We start from the raw sequence: 21,171 nt of genomic DNA, 5'->3' as shown, positions 1-21,171 counted from the left end.
GGAACCAAGAAGGGAACAAATAGGGATCCCACAAGCAGACGTCAGTTTTGGAACCTCCCAGAATTCTCGCAAGGTGGCCTGGTGGTCCCGGCCCCATCTGGGGCTCATGCTCGCACCAGCACCTGGAGAAGGCCCCGCTCTTTGGCTGTGCTGAACATGAGGCCCCTTTATGTCGTGAAGCAGGCAGTTTGCGTCAAGTCCAGCCACCTGGGCCTCTGCCCTGCCCCGCCCAGGAATGATCCCCTCCCTGGCATGTGCTCCGGTGGCCTTGAAGGATGGGAGGATGGGGCAGGGAGGCAAGTCTGTTGCAGAGGGGATGGGGCACAGGCTGTAACCCCTGAGAACACTGCCCTGTTTTCGGTCCCAGGCAGAGGTCCTGCTTCCTTCCTGGGCCTCAGTTTCCCCGTTCTAATCGATTCCAGCTGTGATCTTAGCTTCCAGGAGGGAGGTGACTGGGGTGAAGGTGGATGGATGAGGAGAAGCGGGGAGAGCGGAGGGGCTGAAGGCGCCCTGGATCCGTTGACTAGCTGCCTTCCTGTTTCTGCACCGGGCCTGGGAACCTGAAGTTCTGGTTCAGTGAGGAGATGGTTACGGGCTGTGACCTATGTCCGGTGCAGCTGGCCTGGCAGGCTGGAAGGGGCCGAGAGGTGAGAGGTGACCGCAGGAGCAGGAGGCTGTGCCCCACAGAGACGTACGTTGACCGGAGGAGTGGTCACCCCAGCCCTGTCCTGCAGGCCACTCTGCTGTCCCTTCCTCCCAGGGCTCCTGCCCGCAGCAGAACCTGCCGAGTCCTGTTCCTGACACCGGAGGTGGGCAGAGCCAGACCTGGGCCCTGCCCTGGAGCTCTCAGGCTGGTGAGGGAGACCAAAGGTGAACTTCAGGGAGGGCAGCGTTGGGAGGGAGCACAGCTGGCTGGGGGCCCCGGGGAGGATGGCGTCAGAGGTGGCATCGGTCTCGAGGCTGTGGCTGGATCCCATCTTGGGGGGGAGTTTGGAGTCTCCATTCCCCTCTGGAGCCTCCCTGCCCATCAGCCCTCTCCATGCCTGTTCTGCTGGCGTCACCGCCTCCAGGCAGCCTCCTCTGATCTCTCCCTGGGTTCCTGCTGTCACAGCTGTGCTCACATGGAGGGTTACGCTCAGACTTCTCCTCCTCAAGGGCGCTGCCTGTGGGCTGGGAATTTTCTGACTGGCTCTGTCCTCTGTGCTTAGCCAATGGCCCAGGGAAGGTGGAACAACAAACACTGGTCTTGAGAAGCCGGGGCTGTATGGTGATAAAGGTGAGGGTCTGCGCTGCCCCTGCCCCCTTGATCTCATTGCCATATAGCAAGTCCCCCAAGCTGGGCTAAGGACAGGTGCAGGGGATGGAGAAGGGATGGTAGCTTTGTCACTCATAAGTCCTGGCCCAGCTGGAGGCTCTGGAGCTGACTGTCTGAATTGGAATCTCAGTTCACCTCTTCCTCTGTGGCCCTGTGCAAATGACTTACCCTCTCTGTGCCTTGGTTTCCTCATCTATAAAATGGGGATGCTAACCGTACGTGTCTCACAGGGTTGTTCTGCACAGCTGGGCACACAGCAGGTGCCCAGTCATTGCAAGCTGTGTCTGATTGTTCCATTCAGGGTGTCCCAAGGTGGCCGCTGGACTCCAGGTGTCCCAAGGTGGCCGCTGGACTCCAGGTGTCCCAAGGTGGCCGCTGGACTCCAGGTGTCCCAAGGTGGCCGCTGGACTCCAGGGCCAACCCCAGGTGCCGCCGCCAACCTCAAGTCGTTTCTCTATCTTGAGCTGGCAAACCCGCGCCTCTCCTGGCAGCGGGAACACACCCAGACCACCTCCTCCTCTCCGCCCCCTCCCAGGCTGGCAGATTCGCCCCAGGTCTCTGCTCTATCACAGGGAGTCAGGGCGGTGCCGAGCCTGGAACCACGGACTCCAGAGCCCTGAGCTCAGTCTCTCCCAGGGGCCAGAGGAGTGTCTGGGGCAGGCTGGGGTGGCTGGACCTGCCCACAGGCTGCCCTGGCAGTGCCGCTTAGTGGGGAGGAGAGCTCTGTTCCGGGGGCTAGGCTCTGTCTCATCCATCCACCTGCCTCATGACCCCAGGCGTCCCTGCCCCGTCCTGGGCCTCGGCATCTCCCCTGTGGAATGGGTGGTCCTGTCTCTGTGCAGGGCCCACAAGGGGGAGGGGTGCCTCGGAAGTCACTTCCTCTGATGCCAGGCGGTAGCTGTCTCTTTTCCCATGGTGGGGATGTGGCTGGGGTCCTCCAGGTACGAAGCCCCCCTCCACCCTTGTCCTGCCTGCCCTTCCGGGCCCCAGGGAGGCAGATGCTAAGTCATGGCTCCCTCTGGCTCAGAATTCTGAGCTGGGCCTGGGAGATAAGATGAGGACGGCAGCTGGGTGGGAGGCAAAGCCACTGCTTCCTGAGAGCTCACAGGGTTTCCAGCCTCACTGGGTTTCCATGACCTGGGGCAGTGTTACTCAGACCTGTGGCATTCCACAGTCTGTACTCTGGGGGAGCCTCTTGCAGCTTGGCCCTGGGTCACCCTGAAATCCCATCTGGAGTGCTCATGCCCTCAGGGGAGTTACAGAGCTCAATGGCCCTCCCAAACTCTGGTTTTCCCAGGCAGAGGTGGCAACAGGAGTCCTGAACACCTTAGTGAGACCTGATGGCCCTTTGCCCCGTTTTCCCCTGCCAAGTGCTCTGCCTGCATGTTCTGTGGAGTCCTTACACAGCCCTGCAAGCATAATAATCTACTTCCTTTGCACGGGGAGGAAATGGAGGCTCAGAGAGGTTGAGCCACTGGCCCAAAGTTGCACAGCCGGTAAATGAGGAGCAGGAATTTGAATTGTCTTCCTGACTCTGCTGCCCTCTGCTGGCTGCCTCCGGTAGGACCTCAGTAGCTCTGTTGTGATTGAACTGGTTCAGGAGCACCAGCTGAAGTGGAGGCAGGCCAGTGCTGTGTGGCTGGGGTATGTTGTTCAACCTCTCTGGGCCTCAGTTTCCTCATCTGTGAAATGAGCACAATGCTCACCTCTCAGGACCATGGTGAGGATAGATCACAGTGCCAGCAGGAAGGAAAGCATGTCTCAATGTTTACCTCCCCCAGCCCGTATTGTTGCCCCCCTTGGAGAGCAGTCACTCGCTCTCAGCTCTGTAGAGTGAAGATGCTGATGGGTGAGGAGGAGGGGACTGGGGTGGGCACTCGGAGAGCTCTGGGGGTGTCTGCTCAGCTCTGCTCGGCATTCCTTGCTGTGTGTCCTTGAAAGTCACTGCCTCTCTCTGAACCTTCATTCCTCATCCATAAAATGGAATAAAAATGCCACACTGCTTGGGTGGGGTGAGGGTCAGATGAGACAGCCCGAGGATGTGCCCATATGGGTCCTGGGATGGTTGTCTCCTCGCTTCTCCCTGGCCCTTTGCACTCGTCATGTGCAATTTTGATGTGTTTCTGCCCTGCACCTCACCCCACTTTGTGACTGTGGGCCCCTGAGAGCTGGCTGGGATGGCCCTGCAGGGCTGCTGGTGCTGGAGGATGATGGACACTGAGCCCTTGCTGGTCAGGGAGGACCACAGAGGGCAGGAGGAAGGTGGTGGCCCAGGTCCAGCCCCTCGAAGTCCTTCCACAGTATTTGCTCATCATCCAAACTTCGGCAGAAGAGCAGAGTTCTTCAGCCAGGGGAGGGGAGAAGGGCTTCCTGGGCAGCCCTGGGGGAAGCTGGACTTGGAGAAACTGACCCAGGGCCCCAGTCGGCAAGGGGAGGCGTGCGAATCTCCAGCAGACAGTGAGGTCTCCTCTCGGCTTCTCCACAGGACATATGCGAGGACCCCCGCCTCTTTGTGGATGGCATCAGCTCCCACGACCTGCACCAGGGCCAGGTGGGCAACTGCTGGTTTGTGGCGGCCTGCTCGTCCCTCGCTTCCCGCGAGTCACTGTGGCAAAAGGTGAGGCCCGGGTCAGGCAGGGGTGCTGGGGAGACTTAACTCAGCCTGGCGCCCTCCCCATCAGATGGGGGAGGTGCAGCCTGAGTGAGCAGGTGAGACGTTACGACAGCCTGTGTGGGGATGGGGCGGGGTGATGCCAGGGCTCCCCAGTGCTGACTGAGCATCAGAATCGCCTTCCCTGCCCCTGCCAGCTCAGGGGCAGGTGCTGGGAATCTGCAGAGCTCCCAGTTCTGATGCGGCCGCTCTTGACTGTTGGGGGCCCACTGAGCAGAATACGCACCTGTGAAATGTGGAGGCTGCCTAAAGCATGTGCAGCGTGGAGACACCACTAACTGCGGCTCAGGAGACCCCTGCCAGTATCTGCTGTGCGACTTGGCCAGCTCTTGTCCTTCTCTGGGCCTCACTCTTCTCACTCTGAACAGCTGGAGTGATCCAGACAATCCTGTTTCATGATTCATGGTTCCAAGCAGCTGATATTCTGGACCAGAACCACAGGGTTTTAGGTTGGAAAGAATGGGCTCCGGTCCTGACACTTCGCCCTCTCGTGGCAGCATTCGGCGGTGCAGCCCTTAAGTCCAACACTCAGAGCTCCCTCCTTGGGGAAGCAGGGAGGCTGGAGTTGTGGTTTCTAAAGAGTAACTGATGGCTGCATCCTGGGTTCCCACGCCAGCAAATACAAGTCATTGCCCCTTTCTCATCCCTGCCCTTTCTGCTCTTTCTGTAGGGACTAGCGGTAGGGCTTAAGAACACCGGGCATCCGAGTCTTACAGGCTCAGGTGCGAGTCCCAGCCTCGCCGTTTCATAGCTTTGTAATTAGCCTCAGGTTACTCATCCAGAAAGTTGGGATATCAGAGTAGCTCCCTGTCGGGGAGCTGTGAGGGTGGAACAAGGTACTGTGCTTACAGGGCCTTGTGCAGGGCAGCGCTGCCGTGACCAGTGTTGTGATCATTAAGATTCATGGAACATGATGGGTGTTCCTGGGCAAGCAGGGTGCAAGGGGCAGATGAGTTTGTTCTCATCCTCTGAGGCGTCCCTCAGCCATCAGAGGGAGCTGTGCCCTTCGCCGAGGCTGGGACTGTGGTAGGTGTCCTGTTGTCGTGTCTTCGGAATAGGGGTGTGACCTCTCAAAGCCACCCCCGAGTGGGCGTCCCTGGGGCCTGGCCCCGGTGGTCCTGTGGGATACGGGAAGCTCTGTGCTGTAGGCCCCTCAGCAGAGGCCCTGGGTGGTCACGGGGCGTCCAAGCTGGGAGGGCCTTGGAGAGCCTCATGGCCCACAGAGGCTCGGGATCTGGCGCTGTTCTTCGGGTGTAGAGCTGTCCTCACCCTCCTGCCTCCAGGCTCCAACCCCCTTCTCTGAGCCCAGAACAAGGTGCCCCGGTCAGGGCTCCGTCTAGGGCTGGAGGTGGCACGTGGGAACCCTGTGGGGCTGGCCTTACACCTCCCACCCAGCCCTGTAATTGCCTGTTTATCTGTGATCTCCCCTCTCGAGCTCACAGACAAAGCTGGTCTATATCTTCCTGCTGAGCCCAGCAGGAGCCCGGCACAGAGAAGGCTCAAGAAAGTTTTGAGAACAGAGTTCCTCCCCAGCGACTGGCCAGCAGCCCCAGGCCTCCCGGGGCCTGCAGTGGGGCCGGGGCCTGGCCCTCTGTGTCCCCTCCTGGGGAACGGGCTGTCTAGTCATTTGTAGAGATGAGCCTCAGCTTACCGTGTGCCCTGCCCTGGGCCCGACCCCGGGGACAGCTCTCCACCTAGCAAGTGGAAGAAGGGGCCCCGGACCCGCAGGCAAGAGGTTTTTGTTGGTGCTCTGTGACCATGGGCAGGCCTGTGTTTGTCTCTGGGCCTAAGGTTCCTCCTGCAGGGTGTTGGGGCGCCCAGCCTGGCTTGTCTGGAAGCTTCAGGGGCAGATCTTCAGGAGCTTAGGTCCCTGGGAGGTTGGGCGAGGCAGGGCTGCTCTGGGCTAATCGCACTCTGCCTTCTGGTGCTGCTGTGGTGAGAGACCCTGGGTCCCGGCGGCAGGCACGAGGCCCCGGGGAGCTCATTACTGTGCCTTACCTCCCCTCCTGTCCCTGCTGACTGGGCCCTGTTTGTTGTCACCCCTCACTTGCTGGGCCTGTTGCCCTGCAGGGCCTCCCCTGCCCCACCCTGTTTTCTCCATGGAATGGGGGCGCTCAGCCTGAGCTGCACCCCTGCTCCCTCCACCCGCCTCACACTCTGGGGGTGCTGAGCCTCAGTGCAGGCACATCACGCCCCGACACACATGCCCCCTTCTCCAGGAAGCCGCCCCTTGACCTCTAGTACTTGACACGGCCTGGGGCCGACAGGCGGGGGATTTGAAGCCAGCGGGTCCTGGGTTTGATTCTGACTGGGTTTCTCGCTAGTCGTGTGACCTTGGTCAGGTCATGTTTCTTCTCTTGGCCTCTGTGTAAACCTGACTTTTCCAGTCCCCATGGTAGTGGGAGGATTAAAGGAGCCCACGGGGTAGGGGTGCGGGGCAAGCCCATGGCATTTAGCAGCAATATAAATCCCTCCCTGCCCCTCCTCTGGCCTCCCACCTATTCCTCTCTTCTGCCGGACACTTCTAGGAAGCAGGCCTCCCCGTCCTATGGGATCCCTGATGGGGGCATTATGGTCTCCCCAACTTGACTATGCATTCCCTGAGGGCAGGGCAGTGGACTTCAGGTGACCAGGTTTTGTGGACCAGACGTCAGATGTGACGCTGGGGTGGAGCATTTGCCATTAGCCTGGCCTGGCCCAAGCCAGGTGAGCGCACCTTCCCTAGAGCCTGGCGTGGCCCCAGGCGCAAGGGCAGGCCTGAGCCCTGCTCTGAGTCACGGGGTACCCAGGCCCAGGAGGAGACAGCCATGACCCCGGTGGGGGGAGAGCAGAATTGAGCAGAAACCCAGCGGGGTGCCCGAGTGTCTGAGAGCGAGTTTTGGGGGGTGGGCATCCTGGGCCGCGGCCTAGGGGAGGCACCTGGTGGCAGGGCCTCGCAGTCTTTTAGTTCCTCTTAAAAACGTTTCCCATCCCACCCCTGCCCATGTTATATGAGCAATCCCCGCCCTTTAGCATATAGCAGTTCATGTACCACTCGATAATTGAGCACCAGCTATGCCCCAGCGCCACTCTAGGTACTGGGGACAGGTGATTTTAAAAACTACCTGCAAACAGCCAGTGTTGAGGGTTTTCTACATTTCCTTCTAGTCTTTTTTCCATTGGGGATTAAAGAGGGGCTTGTTCATTTGTTATGATCACATTTTTGCAGTCACGGATGCCAGTCTGGACCTTGCTTTTCTCTTCTCTGTTCACTCCTACGTCCAGCCTTTGGTGGGGCCTCCCAAGGCATCTGGTGGCCAAGCAGAGGTTTGTGGGAAGCAGTGGGCCAGCCCCACCCGCAGCCTCCCGCCTGCCCTTCCTTCCCCTCTGGCCGTCCTTGGTCCCCACGGCTCCCTCCCTCCTGCCCTGCCTGTCTGTGAGGCCCCAGCCCTGGTAACAGCTTCCACCTTCAGCCTCTTCCTGCCGGTCGGTAACCCTCTGCCCAGGCCGAGACCAGGCCCTTCCCCAGGGTCCTGCGGCCTCTGAGTCCTCGTTGGTAGAAGCTGGACACCTGCCACCATGTCCTGCAGGCCCGGAGAGGCGGCGGCATTCTCTCCCTTCAGTGATGCCTCCAGACCACACCCTCCCCATATAGACCCCTGCACGCTCATGCCATTTGTCCCCCACTCCCCCCACCCCCGGCCCCCACCAGCATCCCACCTTACTGCCATCCCCTGGCAACCAGCTACCCTGGCACCCAGGCATCAAGGGCTCAGCACCTCCAGTTTCCCAGCCTTTCCCACCCCAAGTACTGCTGCGTCCCAGGGGTTACTGTGCCTGTGTGGCTGACACCCTGCCCTCATCACCCTGGCCCAGTGCTTGGTTCTGTTCCTCCATCACCCTCACCTTCCAGCCGTCTCCCTCCTTCCTGTGCCGATGCACAGTTGTCTCTAAACCACATTTTGACTTCGGTCAATGCCCGTGTACTCTCTCCCCATGTGCCCATCTTCCTCATGTCGTCCTTGTCCTTAGGCCCCATGATCCATCAGCTATTCTCTTGTCAGTGTCATTCGTTCATTCATTCATTCAGGATTTCTGAGGGCCTCCTATGTGGCAGCCCTGTTCTAGGTAGTGACTAGAGTGATGAACCAGACAGCCACAGTCCCTGCCCTCTTGGTGGGGAGACATCACAGACAAAAACGAAGCAAATGTACAAATAAAAATGAAAATTTAGTGCTGGGAAGGAAATAGCTCCTCCTCATGAAGGAGAGAGAAGCTCCCCGAACAGTCACTCCCAGACACATTGTTCCCCTCTCCTCTGCTGCTCCAGCTACAAAGTAAAAGGTTCTGTGAGGGACAGGCAGTTTAACATTTGCTGCCTGGTTTTCTCGAATACCATCGGGGAATTGCTGTCAGCAGCCCCCAGAACTGACCCAAGGGCTTGAGGTGTTGTCTTAACAGGATCGGGTGCATGGTCCCCTTTGGTGACCCTCTTGCTGTTTGTGTAGCCCAAGACCCCACTGACTTAGCTTCCATCTAGCAATTGACTGTGCTTGTGGTCCACTGGGCCCTTCAGATTGTTTTCAGTTATTACACTTTGGCCTGTGCTTCTGTCCTCTTTTCTTTGTGTGGCAGTGTCATGGCAGCTTCCCCTCTCCCTCACCCCCACCCCCAGTTACTCTCACATTTCTTCCATTTGCCCACGTATAACAGCTGAGCTCCTGGTTCCCCCTCAGGCACCGGGGATACAGACGTTTGTCAGATTCTTCCATGGCCTCAAGTCTCCTGGGGGAAACTGAGGCTCAACACAGGGGTGATAAGTGGTGGGATTTTAGTAGAAGAGCTTCCTGGGCATGTGGCTGCCATGAGGCGCAGGGTTGAGGCGGGGCCAGCAGGCAAGAATCATCCAGGTCAGTGATTCTCAAAATACAGCTTCTGGACCAGCGGTATCAGCATCACCTGGGAGGTTGTTAGAAATGCAGGTTCTCAGGCCTCATCCAAGACCGATTAAATCAGAAACTCTGGGGTGGGGCCCGGCAAACTGAGTTTTAAGTCCTGCAGCTGGTTTTGATGCTCCCTGAAGTTTGAGAACATCGGTCTAGGTGAGAGATGATGGTGGCTGGGCCGGGGTCCTGGCAGTGGGGCTGGGGAGACGTGTTTCCAGGGTCATCCACAGGCCTTGCCCATCGGGCGTGGAGGGGTGCGGGTGAGGCCGAGTCAAGGAGAGCGCCAAGGTTCGGCTTAGGTGACTTCAAGTCTCAAATCGGTGGGCCCCTCTGGGCCTTATTTCCCACCCTCCTGCCAGGGCGTCTTCAGCCTCTCCTGATGCGTCTCCAGTGAGCGCTTGCCCCCCGCCTCCTGCCCTCTTACTGCCTGTAAGCAGTGCTCCCTCTTCACAGCAAGCCAGCTCTCAGCGCATCCGTGGTGGCCAGCGCGGTTGCCACAGCAGCTGGTCCCTGAGGAGCCTGCCACCCTCCTGCCTGCCCGCAGTACCTCCATTACCGCTTCTGCGAGGAGTAGAGAAGGAGGCATGTAGGGATGCCCGCCCTCCTGCACACTCCATTTTGAGGACGGGGTGGGGCTGGGAAGAGCCAGTGGCAAAGAGGGGCGGGACGAGGAGGGGGGCGAAGGGGGAGACAGGGCCCCTCTTTAGTGGCCTCTCGCCCTGGCCGTGAGGCCCCAGTCCACTCGGCTCCTGGACGGTGGAGGCGGCAGCAGCGAGGGGGCAATGGCGGAGGACAAGCCGAAGCCGACCCAGCTCGACACGCCCCTGGTCCTGGGCGAGGACCTGACCAAACAGATGCGGCTGCGCGTGGAGAGTCTGAAGCAGCGCAGGGGGGAAGCGCCAGGATGGCGAGAAGCTGCCGCCGCCAGCCGAGTCCGTGTACCACATCGACTTCATCCAGCAGCAGAGGCTGAACGTCATGCTGGACAAGCCGGGCAAGGTCACCATCACGGGCACCTCCCAGATCTGGATGCCCGACCTCACCAACCTCATGACGCGGCAGCTGCTGGACCGCGCTGCCATCTTCTGGCGCAAGGAGGACTCGGAAGCCATGGATTGGAATGAGGCCGACGCCCTGGAGTTTGGGGAGCGCCTGTCCGAGCTGGCCAAGATCCGCAAGGTCATGTACTTCCTCATCACCTTCAGCGAGGGCGTCGAGCCTGCCAGCCTCAAGGCCTCCGTGGTCTTTAGCCAGCTCTGATGGCAGCTGCCTGCTGCTACCCTCTCCCTTGGCCCACCTGCCTGACCCCTGCCCATACCCCTTTCCCCCATGTGTGTGTTTGGGGACATTCTTCTAGCTGCTGGCCTGTACTTGGCTTGGCCGGGACCCCTGAGCCTGCGTCCTTCCTTCTCTCCTTTCCCTGGTGCTGGCGCTCCTGTTCACGGGAGGAAGATGCAAGGGCTCCGTAGTCTAGAAGCTGACCTGGCTGCCGCTGCTTCTGCCGTAGACCATGGAGACCTGGTCGGGGCTAGTGTGGGAAGATGGAGAGGCCATGGGAGATGGTCTTCTCTCTGCTCCATTGTTGGGAGAGAGACTGAGAGACCAAGACACAGACAGACACAGACCGAGAGAGACACCTCTAAGGAACCAGCCATTGGGCTTCCTCCGGAGACAGGGGCCCAGAGATGACAAAGAGATGACAAAGCAGCTTCCTTGGAGAGTGGCACACAGGCATCTGCTGCCCTCCTGGCCACGATGCCCCTTCCCAGTGTCCGTGTCTGGAGGTGAACACTCAGCCTGCTGCTCCGGGCACCTTGTGTGGGCCCACGACACCTCAGGGCTCTTAAGACATTGGGCAGGGTTGCTGTGAGGGCTGATTTGGGCAGTGGGCAGTGGCTGGCACGCTGGAGGCTGTGCAGGCCAGCTCTTGGTTTTCTGGGACTTCAGGAGGGGAGAAGTGAAGGGGGAGATCTCAGAAACGTTGCATAGAGATGTATCTATCTATACATACACATATGTCTTGAGAGAGAGCATGCTATATTCATATGGTTGTATTCCGTACCTGCCCTGTGGATAAGCCTGAATTGCCCAGCTGGTTCCCTGGTGGCCCTTAGCAGGGGCTTGATCAGGATGGCCTTGGGGAGGGGAAGCTCCTGAGCCGGTGAAGTGGGGAACAGTGTAGTAAACAGGTTTCCCTCTGCCTGGGGGAAGCTGGAGAGAGGGGGTCCAGAGCCCTGGAGCTGGAGACAGTAACATCTCTGGGGCCTGAGGTGTGCCCTCCTGGGATGTCAGGCTTTTCCTGGCTAACTGGTCGGAGAAGGCAGGTGTGTCATCCTGGTGCGGCACCTTTGGTGGGGTTGAGGGGTGGGAATCGGGGGCAGCCTTGGAGGGGAGCTGTGATGGTGATGGTCAGAAGTGGGCTGGAGGTGACAGTGTGGTGTGACGGCGGAACACTGGCCTCAGAGGTCACAGGGCAGAACCCACTCACCAAACAGAGGGAAACTGAGGCACAATTGCCAGCAGATTCAGTTCCAAGCCCCCCTCACGCTGCACAGGCCCAGTGAGCTCCTCTGAGGCCTGGCACCAGCCGAGGGCACCTCAGGAAGCGCCCCCGACACCGTGTCTCCAGGTCAGCCCTGTTTTGTGTCAGGGACGCGCCCGTGACATTTCCCTCGTGAAGCAGAGCCGTCGGGGGGCTGCAGGGCCCTGGGAGCAGAGGCACTGAGAGATGGAGGGTCAGAGCCAACCCTAGTGGCCAGGGCTGCCGGGAGGGCAGGCCCCCACTTTGGAGGCAGGCAAGCGGAAGCAGTTGGAGTCGATTCTTCAGTGGGAGGTTTGGCCGTGGTGTGAGCGATGGTCCTTTCTAACCTGAAGCTGGGGTGTCTGTTCCGGGACATGCTAGGATTCCTGCCTGCTTCTCTGCTGACTCCGGGGGAGCCTGGAGGCTAGACCCCTGTGGATGGCCCTGTCCTTCTGCCTCTCCGCTTGACCCCTCCCTGCAGCTCTGGGGCCCCTCTGGCTGCAGACTGCTTGTATCCGCTCCCCAGCGCGTCTGCTCTGTGCGGGCATGTGAGTGCCTCTGCCGTGCTCACTGCGTGTCCCCGGTAAAGCCTGTGTGTCCCCGCCTCGTGGTACGCGTTCTCTTCCCAGGAGCCACCCCTCCCTGGGCCCCCTCCACACCCCTGCCCCCTCCTCCTGCCGCTTTCAGGGCTGAGGCCCAGAGCAGGTGGTGACTGGCTCAAGGTCAGACATCAGCATGGGGTTTGAAACCAGGTCCCGTGACACCCAGCCAGGAACCAACTGCCCTGACAGTTTTTTCTCCAGTGGCCCCCAGACCAGCCTCTGTATGGGGCATGGAGAGAGCCATGCTGAGGCCTCGGGGAGACACTTGGGGCCCACAGGGGATGGTGGGGACCCACCAAGCCGTGCTCAATCTGGAGTCACCCTCCCTTGCAGGGTGGCCGGGCAGGAGGCAGACGGGACAGGGGAGTGGCTGAGAGGTGGGGTGGGATCAGGCCTGTGCCCCGATTTCCCTAACATGCTGTATGTCCTCAGGCAGCCCCTGACCCTCTCCCAGCCTCAGACCTTCTAAGGGGAACAGCCTGGTTCTCGGAAGCCCCTTGCAGCCCTGCCCCACTGACCAGAGAAGACCCACGTCACCACGTCACCTTAGTGCCCCCCCTGACCCTGACCCTCACTCAATTTGTGGACGGTGACAACAGAGGCCCGGGGAGGAGGCTGCCGGCTCGAAGTCACAGAGGGTGTGTGGAGGGGCCGGCGACGGGGTGCACGTGGATCAAGCTCTGGGTCTGTGGGCCTTCGACCCCATGACCCTGGCACCCTGGGACGGGAAGGGCCGATGCCCCCATCCCATCTGAGGGCCCAGGCCCGGGCAAGTCCAGCTTCTCCCCCGAGACAAGGGCAGGCCCCGCTTCCGAGGCCGCTCTTGGGGCTTTGCTTGGGAACAGCTCCCCGGGCAGGTCTCGCATCCCCGTCTTCCACCACCCCAGAGCCCTGCCCAGAGCAGCTGCTGCCGCCTCATTTCCCTTCCCCAAGCCCTGCCCTCCAGCCCCAGCCTCCATCCACTCCTGAAGATACTTCTGGGAGGGGTGGGGGGAACAGAGACGGGAACCCAGGCTTCCCACCCCGAGGACGGCAGTAGAAGGCCTGGTTCTGCTCCTGAGACTGGGTCGGGGGGAGTGCAGGGAATGGGAGATGAGGACCTGCTGTCCACGGAACCTGTGAGAAACCACCGAGCAGAGAGACCCGCCGTTTCCTGAGCTCCTGCCTCCCACTGAGCCAGTGTACGGTAGGGTGAGGGACCCAGCCTGGCGCTGCCGCCAGCCACCACCCGCGTGACCCTGAGCAGCCTCTCGGAGCCTGTTTGCTCATCTGTCGGTGGGGATAGTAATGGTTCTTTCCTCATCGGGTCACTGGGAAGATGAAATGACTTAAAGCTAGTGAAGCAATGAGCTTCCTGAGAGGCACACGGGCTTCCTCTCTGGATTTCCTCCTTGTACTTTCCCAGTCGCTGTAGACACAGCGTCTCACTTTGCACCATGATTCTGAGAGGAGGGTGTTAGGAGAACCTACTTACTAAGGAAGAGTGTAGGGTTCAGAGAGGTGTAGTGAGTTGCTTGAGGCAACACAGCAGCCAGTGCTTAGGGCAGCAGGCAGTGTGGGGTGGAGGGATAGGCAGGGTCCAGGCCTGGCTCTGTGGTTGGAGAGAGTGGTCATGGGGGAGTGGATTCTCCTCACCATTACCAGGCTTGGAAGGGCCCAGCTGAGGGAACCTTAAGCCCTCACAGTAGCCTGGGAGCCTAGCCCGAGGGGCCGCCCAGGTCTCTGAGCGTCTGGCTGTGCTCACTCCTTGTGAACAGGGATCCCGGGGCCCCTGCAGGTGTGTCAGCACCCCACGCTCCAGGTGGTGAGCTGGAGGCGCTCCTCTCCCAAGGGGCTGGGGGTGGGGATTGCCCAATCTTCCTGGCTTCTTCCAGCCGTGGCGTCTGAAACTCAGGAATTTGAGACTCTTGGAATCAGAAGCTGAGAACTGAGAAACCAGATGCTCAGAACCAGGGACCCTCTCGTTCTGAGGATCTGGAGAGGACTGTGGCTCACCTCACCCAGCTTGGGTAGCACAGGAAACTCCACTGTAGCCCCTCAGCCTGCAGCCCTACTGGCCTTGTTTAGAAATGCTCCTGGCTGGCCCTCTGGGGTCCCAAGCAGAAATGTGTGGGAAGCTCCCTCTCTGCCACACGGACAGACACACACGCACACACTTGCACGTACACATGCATGCTTCTGTGCACACACTCACACACGGGCGTTCACTCACTTGCCCAGGGTCCCAGCAGGATTTGAGCCCAGCCACTTGGGTCTGGGTGGGAGTCCCTGGGGGAGATCACCGGGCGGTGCTCCAGGTCCTGGGGCACCAGGGGGTACTGTGGCACACCCATCAGTGGGACTCTGAGGTTTCTGGGTGATTCTGCAGTGGGTGACTGTTAATGGGTGCACGAGGGGCTCCAAATCCCACAGAGTTCTTGCCTCACTGCCCGGTCAGCCCAAGGAGGTGCCTCAGCCCCTTCAGGCCTGTTTTTCCCATCTGCACAGTGGACTGTTGTTAAGGTTTTCCTTTCTCCTCTTGGGAGGGAGGTGGACCAGGTCCCCCCGAGGTTTGCACACACCATGTACTCCACACACCAGCAGGGACGACCCCTCATGTGTGCACAGCCCTCCACAGTTGATGCAGTCCAGCCAAGGCCGTTCTCCACCTTCGTTCCCACAACAGCCTTGGAGGGAGGGTAGGTAGATGCGGAGACACTGAGGCTCCGAGAGGCGACCTAGTCGAAGCTTAAGTCCCAGCCACACACCGAGGTTGGTAAATTGATGTCCAGCATCAAACGACAATCAGTATCAAGGCTACAGAGGACAAGGAGCTTTATTTGCAGGTCTTAGGAATTGCAACGGGGGAGACACAGATTCAGGTAGAACCAAAGAGCGTTCCAGGGAAGAGGAAGTCGGGCTTGTAAAGGCGAAAGCCATAAGGTCGTTAAAGGAAATATGTGTCCTTGAGGCTGTCAAGAGTTATTTTAGGGTAAGGATCCAATAAATATCTTGAGTTTCTGGAACACTGGGCAAATGTTCTGGATGGCTGCGTTAAGACAAGAAGTGGTCAAAGTTCAGATTCTGTGCGGGTGATGACGTGCAGAAATCACACTTTCTCAGTGGCCTCCCAGCTCCGTTTTAGAGCGCTGTCTTAGTAAAACTGACTCCATGTGTATTTTCCTTTCACACCAGTAGTGTGTACAAGCTCACCAGCTGTCCAGGCCCACGCTGCGGCCGGCATTTGGGGATTTTCCTCCCAGAAAGACTCAACCAGCTGTGGAGCTGGCCCTGGCCCTGTGCTGGGTGGTGGGGATCTGAGCAGGAGCTTGGGGGAGGGGCTGCTGGACGGCGCCCAAGGGGAGGGTGGGGTCAGGAGGACCCTGCAAGCTGCTGCTCAGCTGGCCCCGGAGGGACAGGGACGGGGATGAGGCCAGCAGAGGGAGCCACCCGTGCAAAGCTGAGGTGGCCTGAGGCATTCCTATAGGGCCTGAGGGAGGCAGTGTTCAGGGGTGAAGCTGAGAGCTGCCCGCAGGGCTTTGAATGCCGGGCCAGGGAGCTAGTGTCCCTGGCAATGGGGCTTTTCAACTGTAGTCACGCGAGAGGAGAGAGACAGCCTAGTGAGCCCTTGGACCCATCCCTCCACCTCAACCGCTGCCAACTCGTGGTTGATCTTGTTTCCTCTACAACCCCGCTCCCCCCAGGCAGCATGTCATTTCATCTGTAAATATTTCTGGATGTATCTCTGAACGATAAGGACTCGTTCAAAACCCGGAACCATAATATCGTAACATAACTAAAGTAACTTTATAATAATTCCTTAATACCATCAAATACCCAGTAACTGTTCTGGTTTCCACTCTGGGTCACAAATGTTTATGTGTATATTTTACAGTTTGTTTGAATCAGATCCAAAGGTCCATTACTGCAGTCCGTGGTTCCCCTTCATCTTTTCATTTTTTTCCCTTGCAATCTAGTTGCTGAAGAAGCCGGTCATTTGTCCTGGGAGTTTCCAACCATCTGGATTTTGCAGGCTTCGTTTTCATGGTGTTGATTAACATTTGTGCCCTGAGTTTCCTGTGAGGTAGCACTCACCTCTGGAGGCTTCATAAGATGCGGCACAATTTTTTTTGCACAACTGCTTCATAGGCGAAGTTGTCTCAGGAAGTACATAATGTCGGGTTGTCTCTTTTTTGTGGCATAGGAACCATCGGTGATCCCAAATCGATGTTAGAAGCCATGATTACCTAAATCCATTATTTGTCAGTGGTTGCAAAAGGATAGGAGTCTAGGACTTCCCTGGTGGCGCTGTGGTTAAGAATGCACCTGCCAAAGCAGGGGACACGGGTTCAAGCCCTGGTCCGGGAACATCCCACATGCCGCGGAGCAAATAAGCCCGTGCGCCACAACTACTGAGCCTGCACTCTAGAGCCCGCGAGCCACAAGTACTGAGCCCTTGTGCTGCAACTACTGAAGCCCGTGCGCCTAGAGCCTGTGCTCCGCAACAAGAGAAGCCACCGCGATGAGAAGCCCGCCCACCACAATGAAGAGTAGCCCCCCGCTCGCCGCAACTAGAGAAAGCCCGCACACACAGCAACGAAGACCCAACGCAGTCAAAAATAAATAAATAAATATATTAAAAAGAAAAAAGGAATAGGAGTCTAATATTCTAATTTCTTCTCACTTCTTAGATGGAATTCATCACCAGATAAAAACCTCCCTTCATCTGCTGTTGGTTACTCTATGGCACAGTTTGTATAGAAAAGTCAGGTTAAGTCTTTGCTTTTTTTTTTCCTTTCGATTTCCAGTTTCAAAACAATGAGTTGTTTCCCTGCCACCCTCCAATAGTGACTAATTATTTGTTTGTGTTAATATCATCGTGGTCTCATGGATTTGAACATATCGGATGTGTTTTCATTCATCACTGTCATTATCCTTTACTGCTGCTCAGATTGGCCCGTCTTTGGCTAGTGGGAGCCTCTTCAGATTGGTCCTGAATCCTCTGGTTGCTTCCTTGATTTCTGGCATGACCGGATGTGGTGTGGAGGGTGTCTGGTTTGTGTGCCCGTGGGAGCACACCTCCCTGGACAGACTGCTTCCTCTCGCTTGGTACCCTGGCTGGCAGCAGAGAGGGGCTGAGGGGTGAGAAGGCTGGCCTGGGGCTTCCTTGAAGGGCTTCCTTGAAGGGCTGTGGTGTGGGAGGGAAATTGAGGCCCATGGAGATCGCTGACTCTGTATCACAGGCCCTGGAGCCTCATTAGCTGCCTTTTGAGTAACAGAGGGTTCAGAGCCAAGCCCTGGGTTTAATGATCCTCCTGTGGCCCCAGTGGTACCTCCCAGCTCCTGTGAGGGCTCCTCTTCTTCCCTCCCCCCTCCCCCATCCTTCTTCCGCATCCCGTGCAATCCAGAGCTTTCAGAGCAGGGAGGAGTGGAGGAGGGTGCAGTGGCCAGGCCAGTGTTCCCAGCTTCCGACTCTCCATTGCTCTGTGCCCCTGCATGTACCCCCTTTTTTGCAAAATAAATTTATTTATTTATTTGTTTGTTTATTTATTTATTTATTTTTGGCTGCGTTGGGTCTTCACTGCTGCGCGCGGGCTTTCTCTAGTTGCTGCGAGCAGGGGCTACTCTTCGTCGCGGTGCGCGGGCTTCTCATTGGCTGGCTTCTCTTGTTGCAGAGCACGGGCTCTAGGCGTGCGGCTTCAGTAGTTGTGGCACATGGCCTCAATAGTTGTGGCTCTCGGACTCTAGAGTGTAGGCTCAGTAGTTGTGACACACGGGCTTAGTTGCCCCATGGCATGGGGGATCTTCCTGGACCGGGGCTCGAACCCGTGTCCCCTGCACTGGCAGGCAGATTCTTAACCACTGCGCCACCAGGGAGGTCCCTGTACCCCATTTTTGATACACTTTTCTGTCCTGAAATCAAGTGTCAGGGAACCTGCCAGGGGTCAGGGCAGAGGCCGGCCTGGGAGTTTTCACTGAGAAAGGACACCCAGTTGACTGAAAAGGGACCAGCTAGTAATCAGCCCTTGCTGGGTTCTAGACTCTGTGTCAGGCTCTGAAGCCCTGAGTGTGAATCCTGCCTCCCTCACTGGTGCCTGTGGGTGGCCTTCTGCAGCGACTTCCTGCCCTAACTCTCAGAAGACAGCCCTGAGGGTTCAGGCGCTTCGGCACTTAGCTGGGCTCCATTAGTGGCTGTAGCGCCTCTCACTGTGCTTATCATTTTCATTGTCTTGGTCCCGAATGTCCCACTAGGGAGCATTTCTCTTTGCCAGCATCCCTGTTGATGGTTAGAGGCGTGTAAACGGAAGCATCCTTAATGAGGGTGGGGGTTGGGAATGGCTTTTGGCTGAAGTCTCTGTGCCCAGGCTGCTCCGGACCTTGGGATTTACAGCCTCCTGATACATCTCTGGCTCCTCAGGCGGATTGCCTGCGTGCCCTCCCCCATACCTGGGAGTGATTTTCTTCTAGAAGATGGTTCTTCTGGTCTTGATGGGGTTTGGCTCCTCTGGGTCCTTGCCCGAAAGGGCCAGCAGGTCCCCCTGACTCAGCAGGGTGAGGGTTTTTTCCCCTGCCTCCCCACCTCCTGCTGCCCCGAATTCTTCTGTTTGTCCTAGTCTGCTGGGGCGATGCCCACTGCCAGCTCTCAGGACACCTGCTCAGAAGCTACTGCTTGTCCTCCAGGGTCAGGCCCACCACTCCCTTCTCTCCATGGCCCCGCATGTACCCCGTGTCAGCCTCAGCACTTCCCTGTGTGCCTACCTCTCCCACCAGACTGGGAGCCTCCCGAGGGCAGGGACCATGTCTGAATCATCTGGGTCCTCAGTGCCAGTGTGGGGCTGGGTGCAGAGTGGTCCACACTGATAAAGAACTCCTTATTTGGAGGCAGACAGACCTGCGTTTGAATCCTGGCTTCAAACCCAGGTCTGCCTGCCTCCAAAGAATGTGTATATTTTCTAGCTGTGTGATCCTGCCCTCTCTGAGCCTTGATGTTCTCATCTGTAAAGTAAGGATGGATATATTAGTAATTTCATGGGGTGGTTGTGTGAATTGAACCGAGATAACCCATTGCAGTCACAGGCTTGGTATCTGGCATTTCCAAGATGCTCCATAAATAATCAATTTTATTAAGAGTCCCAGTGGATGCCTGTGAATTTATTCATTCAGTTAACACATGTTTATTGAGGACCCTCTCTGAGCCAGGCCCTGGACTAGGTGCTGGGTGGATAGCAGTGACCAAGACTGACGTGTCTCTGCCCTAAGAGAGTTGACATTCCAGTGACAGTATCAGCACTGAACACAATGTCACACACTTGTGTAATTATAACTGGGGAGAGTGTCTCAGAGGAGAAGTGCCAGGGGCCGTGAGTTGGATGGACAGGGGTCCTGGCCTAGTCTGAGGAGTCAAGGAGGGCTTCCTGGAGGAGGAGGGTAGGCCCTAAAGGACAAGTGAGAGTCAGCTGCAGGAAGAGCAGGTGCAGAGTTCCTGACCAGAGAAAGAGCCTGGAGCAGGGCGCAGTAGGTGGAGGCTGGGGTGGGTGAGGGTAGAGACACGAGCCTGAGGACAGAGCATATTAAGGGTTTGGGCTTTATTTTCCAGGGGACCTGATCAGAAAGATCACTCTGCTGCTGTGTGGGGCAAGAGCAGATGTGGTTGCTGATGCTGTTAGTGTCCCGGGGCGAGGAGATGGGGGACCGGGCCAGGGTGGTGCCGGGGGGCTGGAGAGGAGGAGATGCATTTTAGCAGAATGTGGGAGCTCAGATTGCATGGAGAGAGGGAAAGTGGGGAGGCCGGCATGGCTGCCGACTTCTGGCTCGGGCAGGGCAGGGGGCAGGGTGGCACCACTGACCAGGCGGGAACTTGGGTGCATGTGCTATATTTCTGAGGGGGAGGATGCAGATGGAGGCACGAGGAAGGGAAGGGGAAGCTCATAGAATCTTAGAATGACAGAGCTGGGAGGAGCCTCAGGGGGCCTCCAACCCCTTCAGGGATGGGGAAACTGAGGCCCGGAGATGAGAAGGATTTGCCCAAGTCCCATACTGGTTCATGGCAGAGATGGGAATTGAACCCAGTATTCCTTTCCATTTGATTCCCTGGAGGCATGCAGCCCCACTTCCTCAGGAAGCCAGCCGTGACCCTCAGTGTGTCCCATCCTGTCCCCCTCCCCGTCCAGGTCATCCCAGACTGGAAGGAGCAGGAATGGGACCCCGAGAAGCCCAACACCTACGTGGGCATCTTTCACTTCCATTTCTGGCGCTTCGGGGAGTGGGTGGACGTGGTCATCGATGACCGGCTGCCCACAGTCAACAACCAGCTCATCTACTGCCACTCCAGCTCCCGCAATGAGTTCTGGTGTGCCCTGGTGGAGAAGGCCTACGCCAAGTAGGTGCCAGGGTCGGGCGGCCAGGCTGGGGTGGAACTGCTCTTGGGCTCTGTGCGGGTGTTCCTCTAGCTGGGGCTCCAGGCACAGAGAGGTGAGGGGCAGGTGCAAACACACACAGCGAACTCAGAGCCCGGCACCCAGAACACAGCCGGGTGTGGTGCAGGCCTGGACTGCAGGGCCTCTGGGTACCTGGTGTCAGGTCCCCACAACCCGCCCACATAGGGAAGCCCGCTTCCACCTGGGAAGATGGAGGCCCAGGCAGGTGTCCTGCAGGTAGCCGGGGGCAGAGCCAGCAACCATATTCAGGTCGATGGTTCTTTTCCAAAGATCCAAGTTGCTGAGCCGTCCCTGGAGGCCTTGCTGGGCATGTGGTGTCTCTGAGCCTGGGCTGGTCGAGGAGGTTGGGACAAACCCCTGCCTTTCCTGCTGGCTGGGCCTCCCCTTCACCCACCCACTGGTCTGTCTACCTGACTGCCCAGCCATTCTATCTTTGCTGCCCCTCCTCCTGCTCTGTGCCAGGCCCTGGGTTCCCAGCATGGGCATGAGCAAAGGTTTGCTGAGCTGTGGAGGGCTTTGGGGCAGAGTGACCTGCCCAGGCCCCTGCAGGACAGGTGCAGGCCTGGCACAGGAGGGCCAGTGGGGTCAGAGACCAGCTCCGTGGGAGCCTCTCCTTGATTCTTCCTCCCAGGCCTGTTTGTCACTCTCCTTGGATAGTGGTGTGTGTGTGTGTGTGTGTGTGTGTGTGTGTGTGTGTGTGTGTGTGAAAGGAAAAACAAA

At 58.2% G+C, this 21,171-nt stretch overlaps 2 protein-coding genes across 3 annotated transcripts in view; both read left to right on the top strand.

The window, feature by feature from the left end:
* Positions 1 to 21,171, top strand: part of CAPN5 (calpain 5) — a 57,173-nt gene that overhangs the window by 22,596 nt on the left and 13,406 nt on the right. For both annotated transcript variants that reach the window (XM_082660222.1, XM_082660223.1), the window contains exons 3-4: positions 3,801 to 3,932; positions 20,185 to 20,393. In XM_082660222.1, coding sequence (XP_082516348.1) covers positions 3,801 to 3,932; positions 20,185 to 20,393 — 341 coding nt within the window. The remainder of the gene's footprint in view (positions 1 to 3,800; positions 3,933 to 20,184; positions 20,394 to 21,171) is intronic.
* OMP (olfactory marker protein) lies at positions 9,694 to 10,171 on the top strand (the record flags this gene model as incomplete). Its single annotated transcript, XM_082659933.1, is given in 2 exon segments — positions 9,694 to 9,798; positions 9,800 to 10,171. Coding segments are annotated over 2 exon segments (477 nt in total).

Source organism: Grampus griseus (assembly GCF_964374135.1).
Source record: "Grampus griseus genome assembly, chromosome: 8".
Classification (NCBI taxonomy): domain Eukaryota; kingdom Metazoa; phylum Chordata; class Mammalia; order Artiodactyla; family Delphinidae; genus Grampus; species Grampus griseus.
This window is presented reverse-complemented; position numbering and strand designations above follow the sequence as displayed.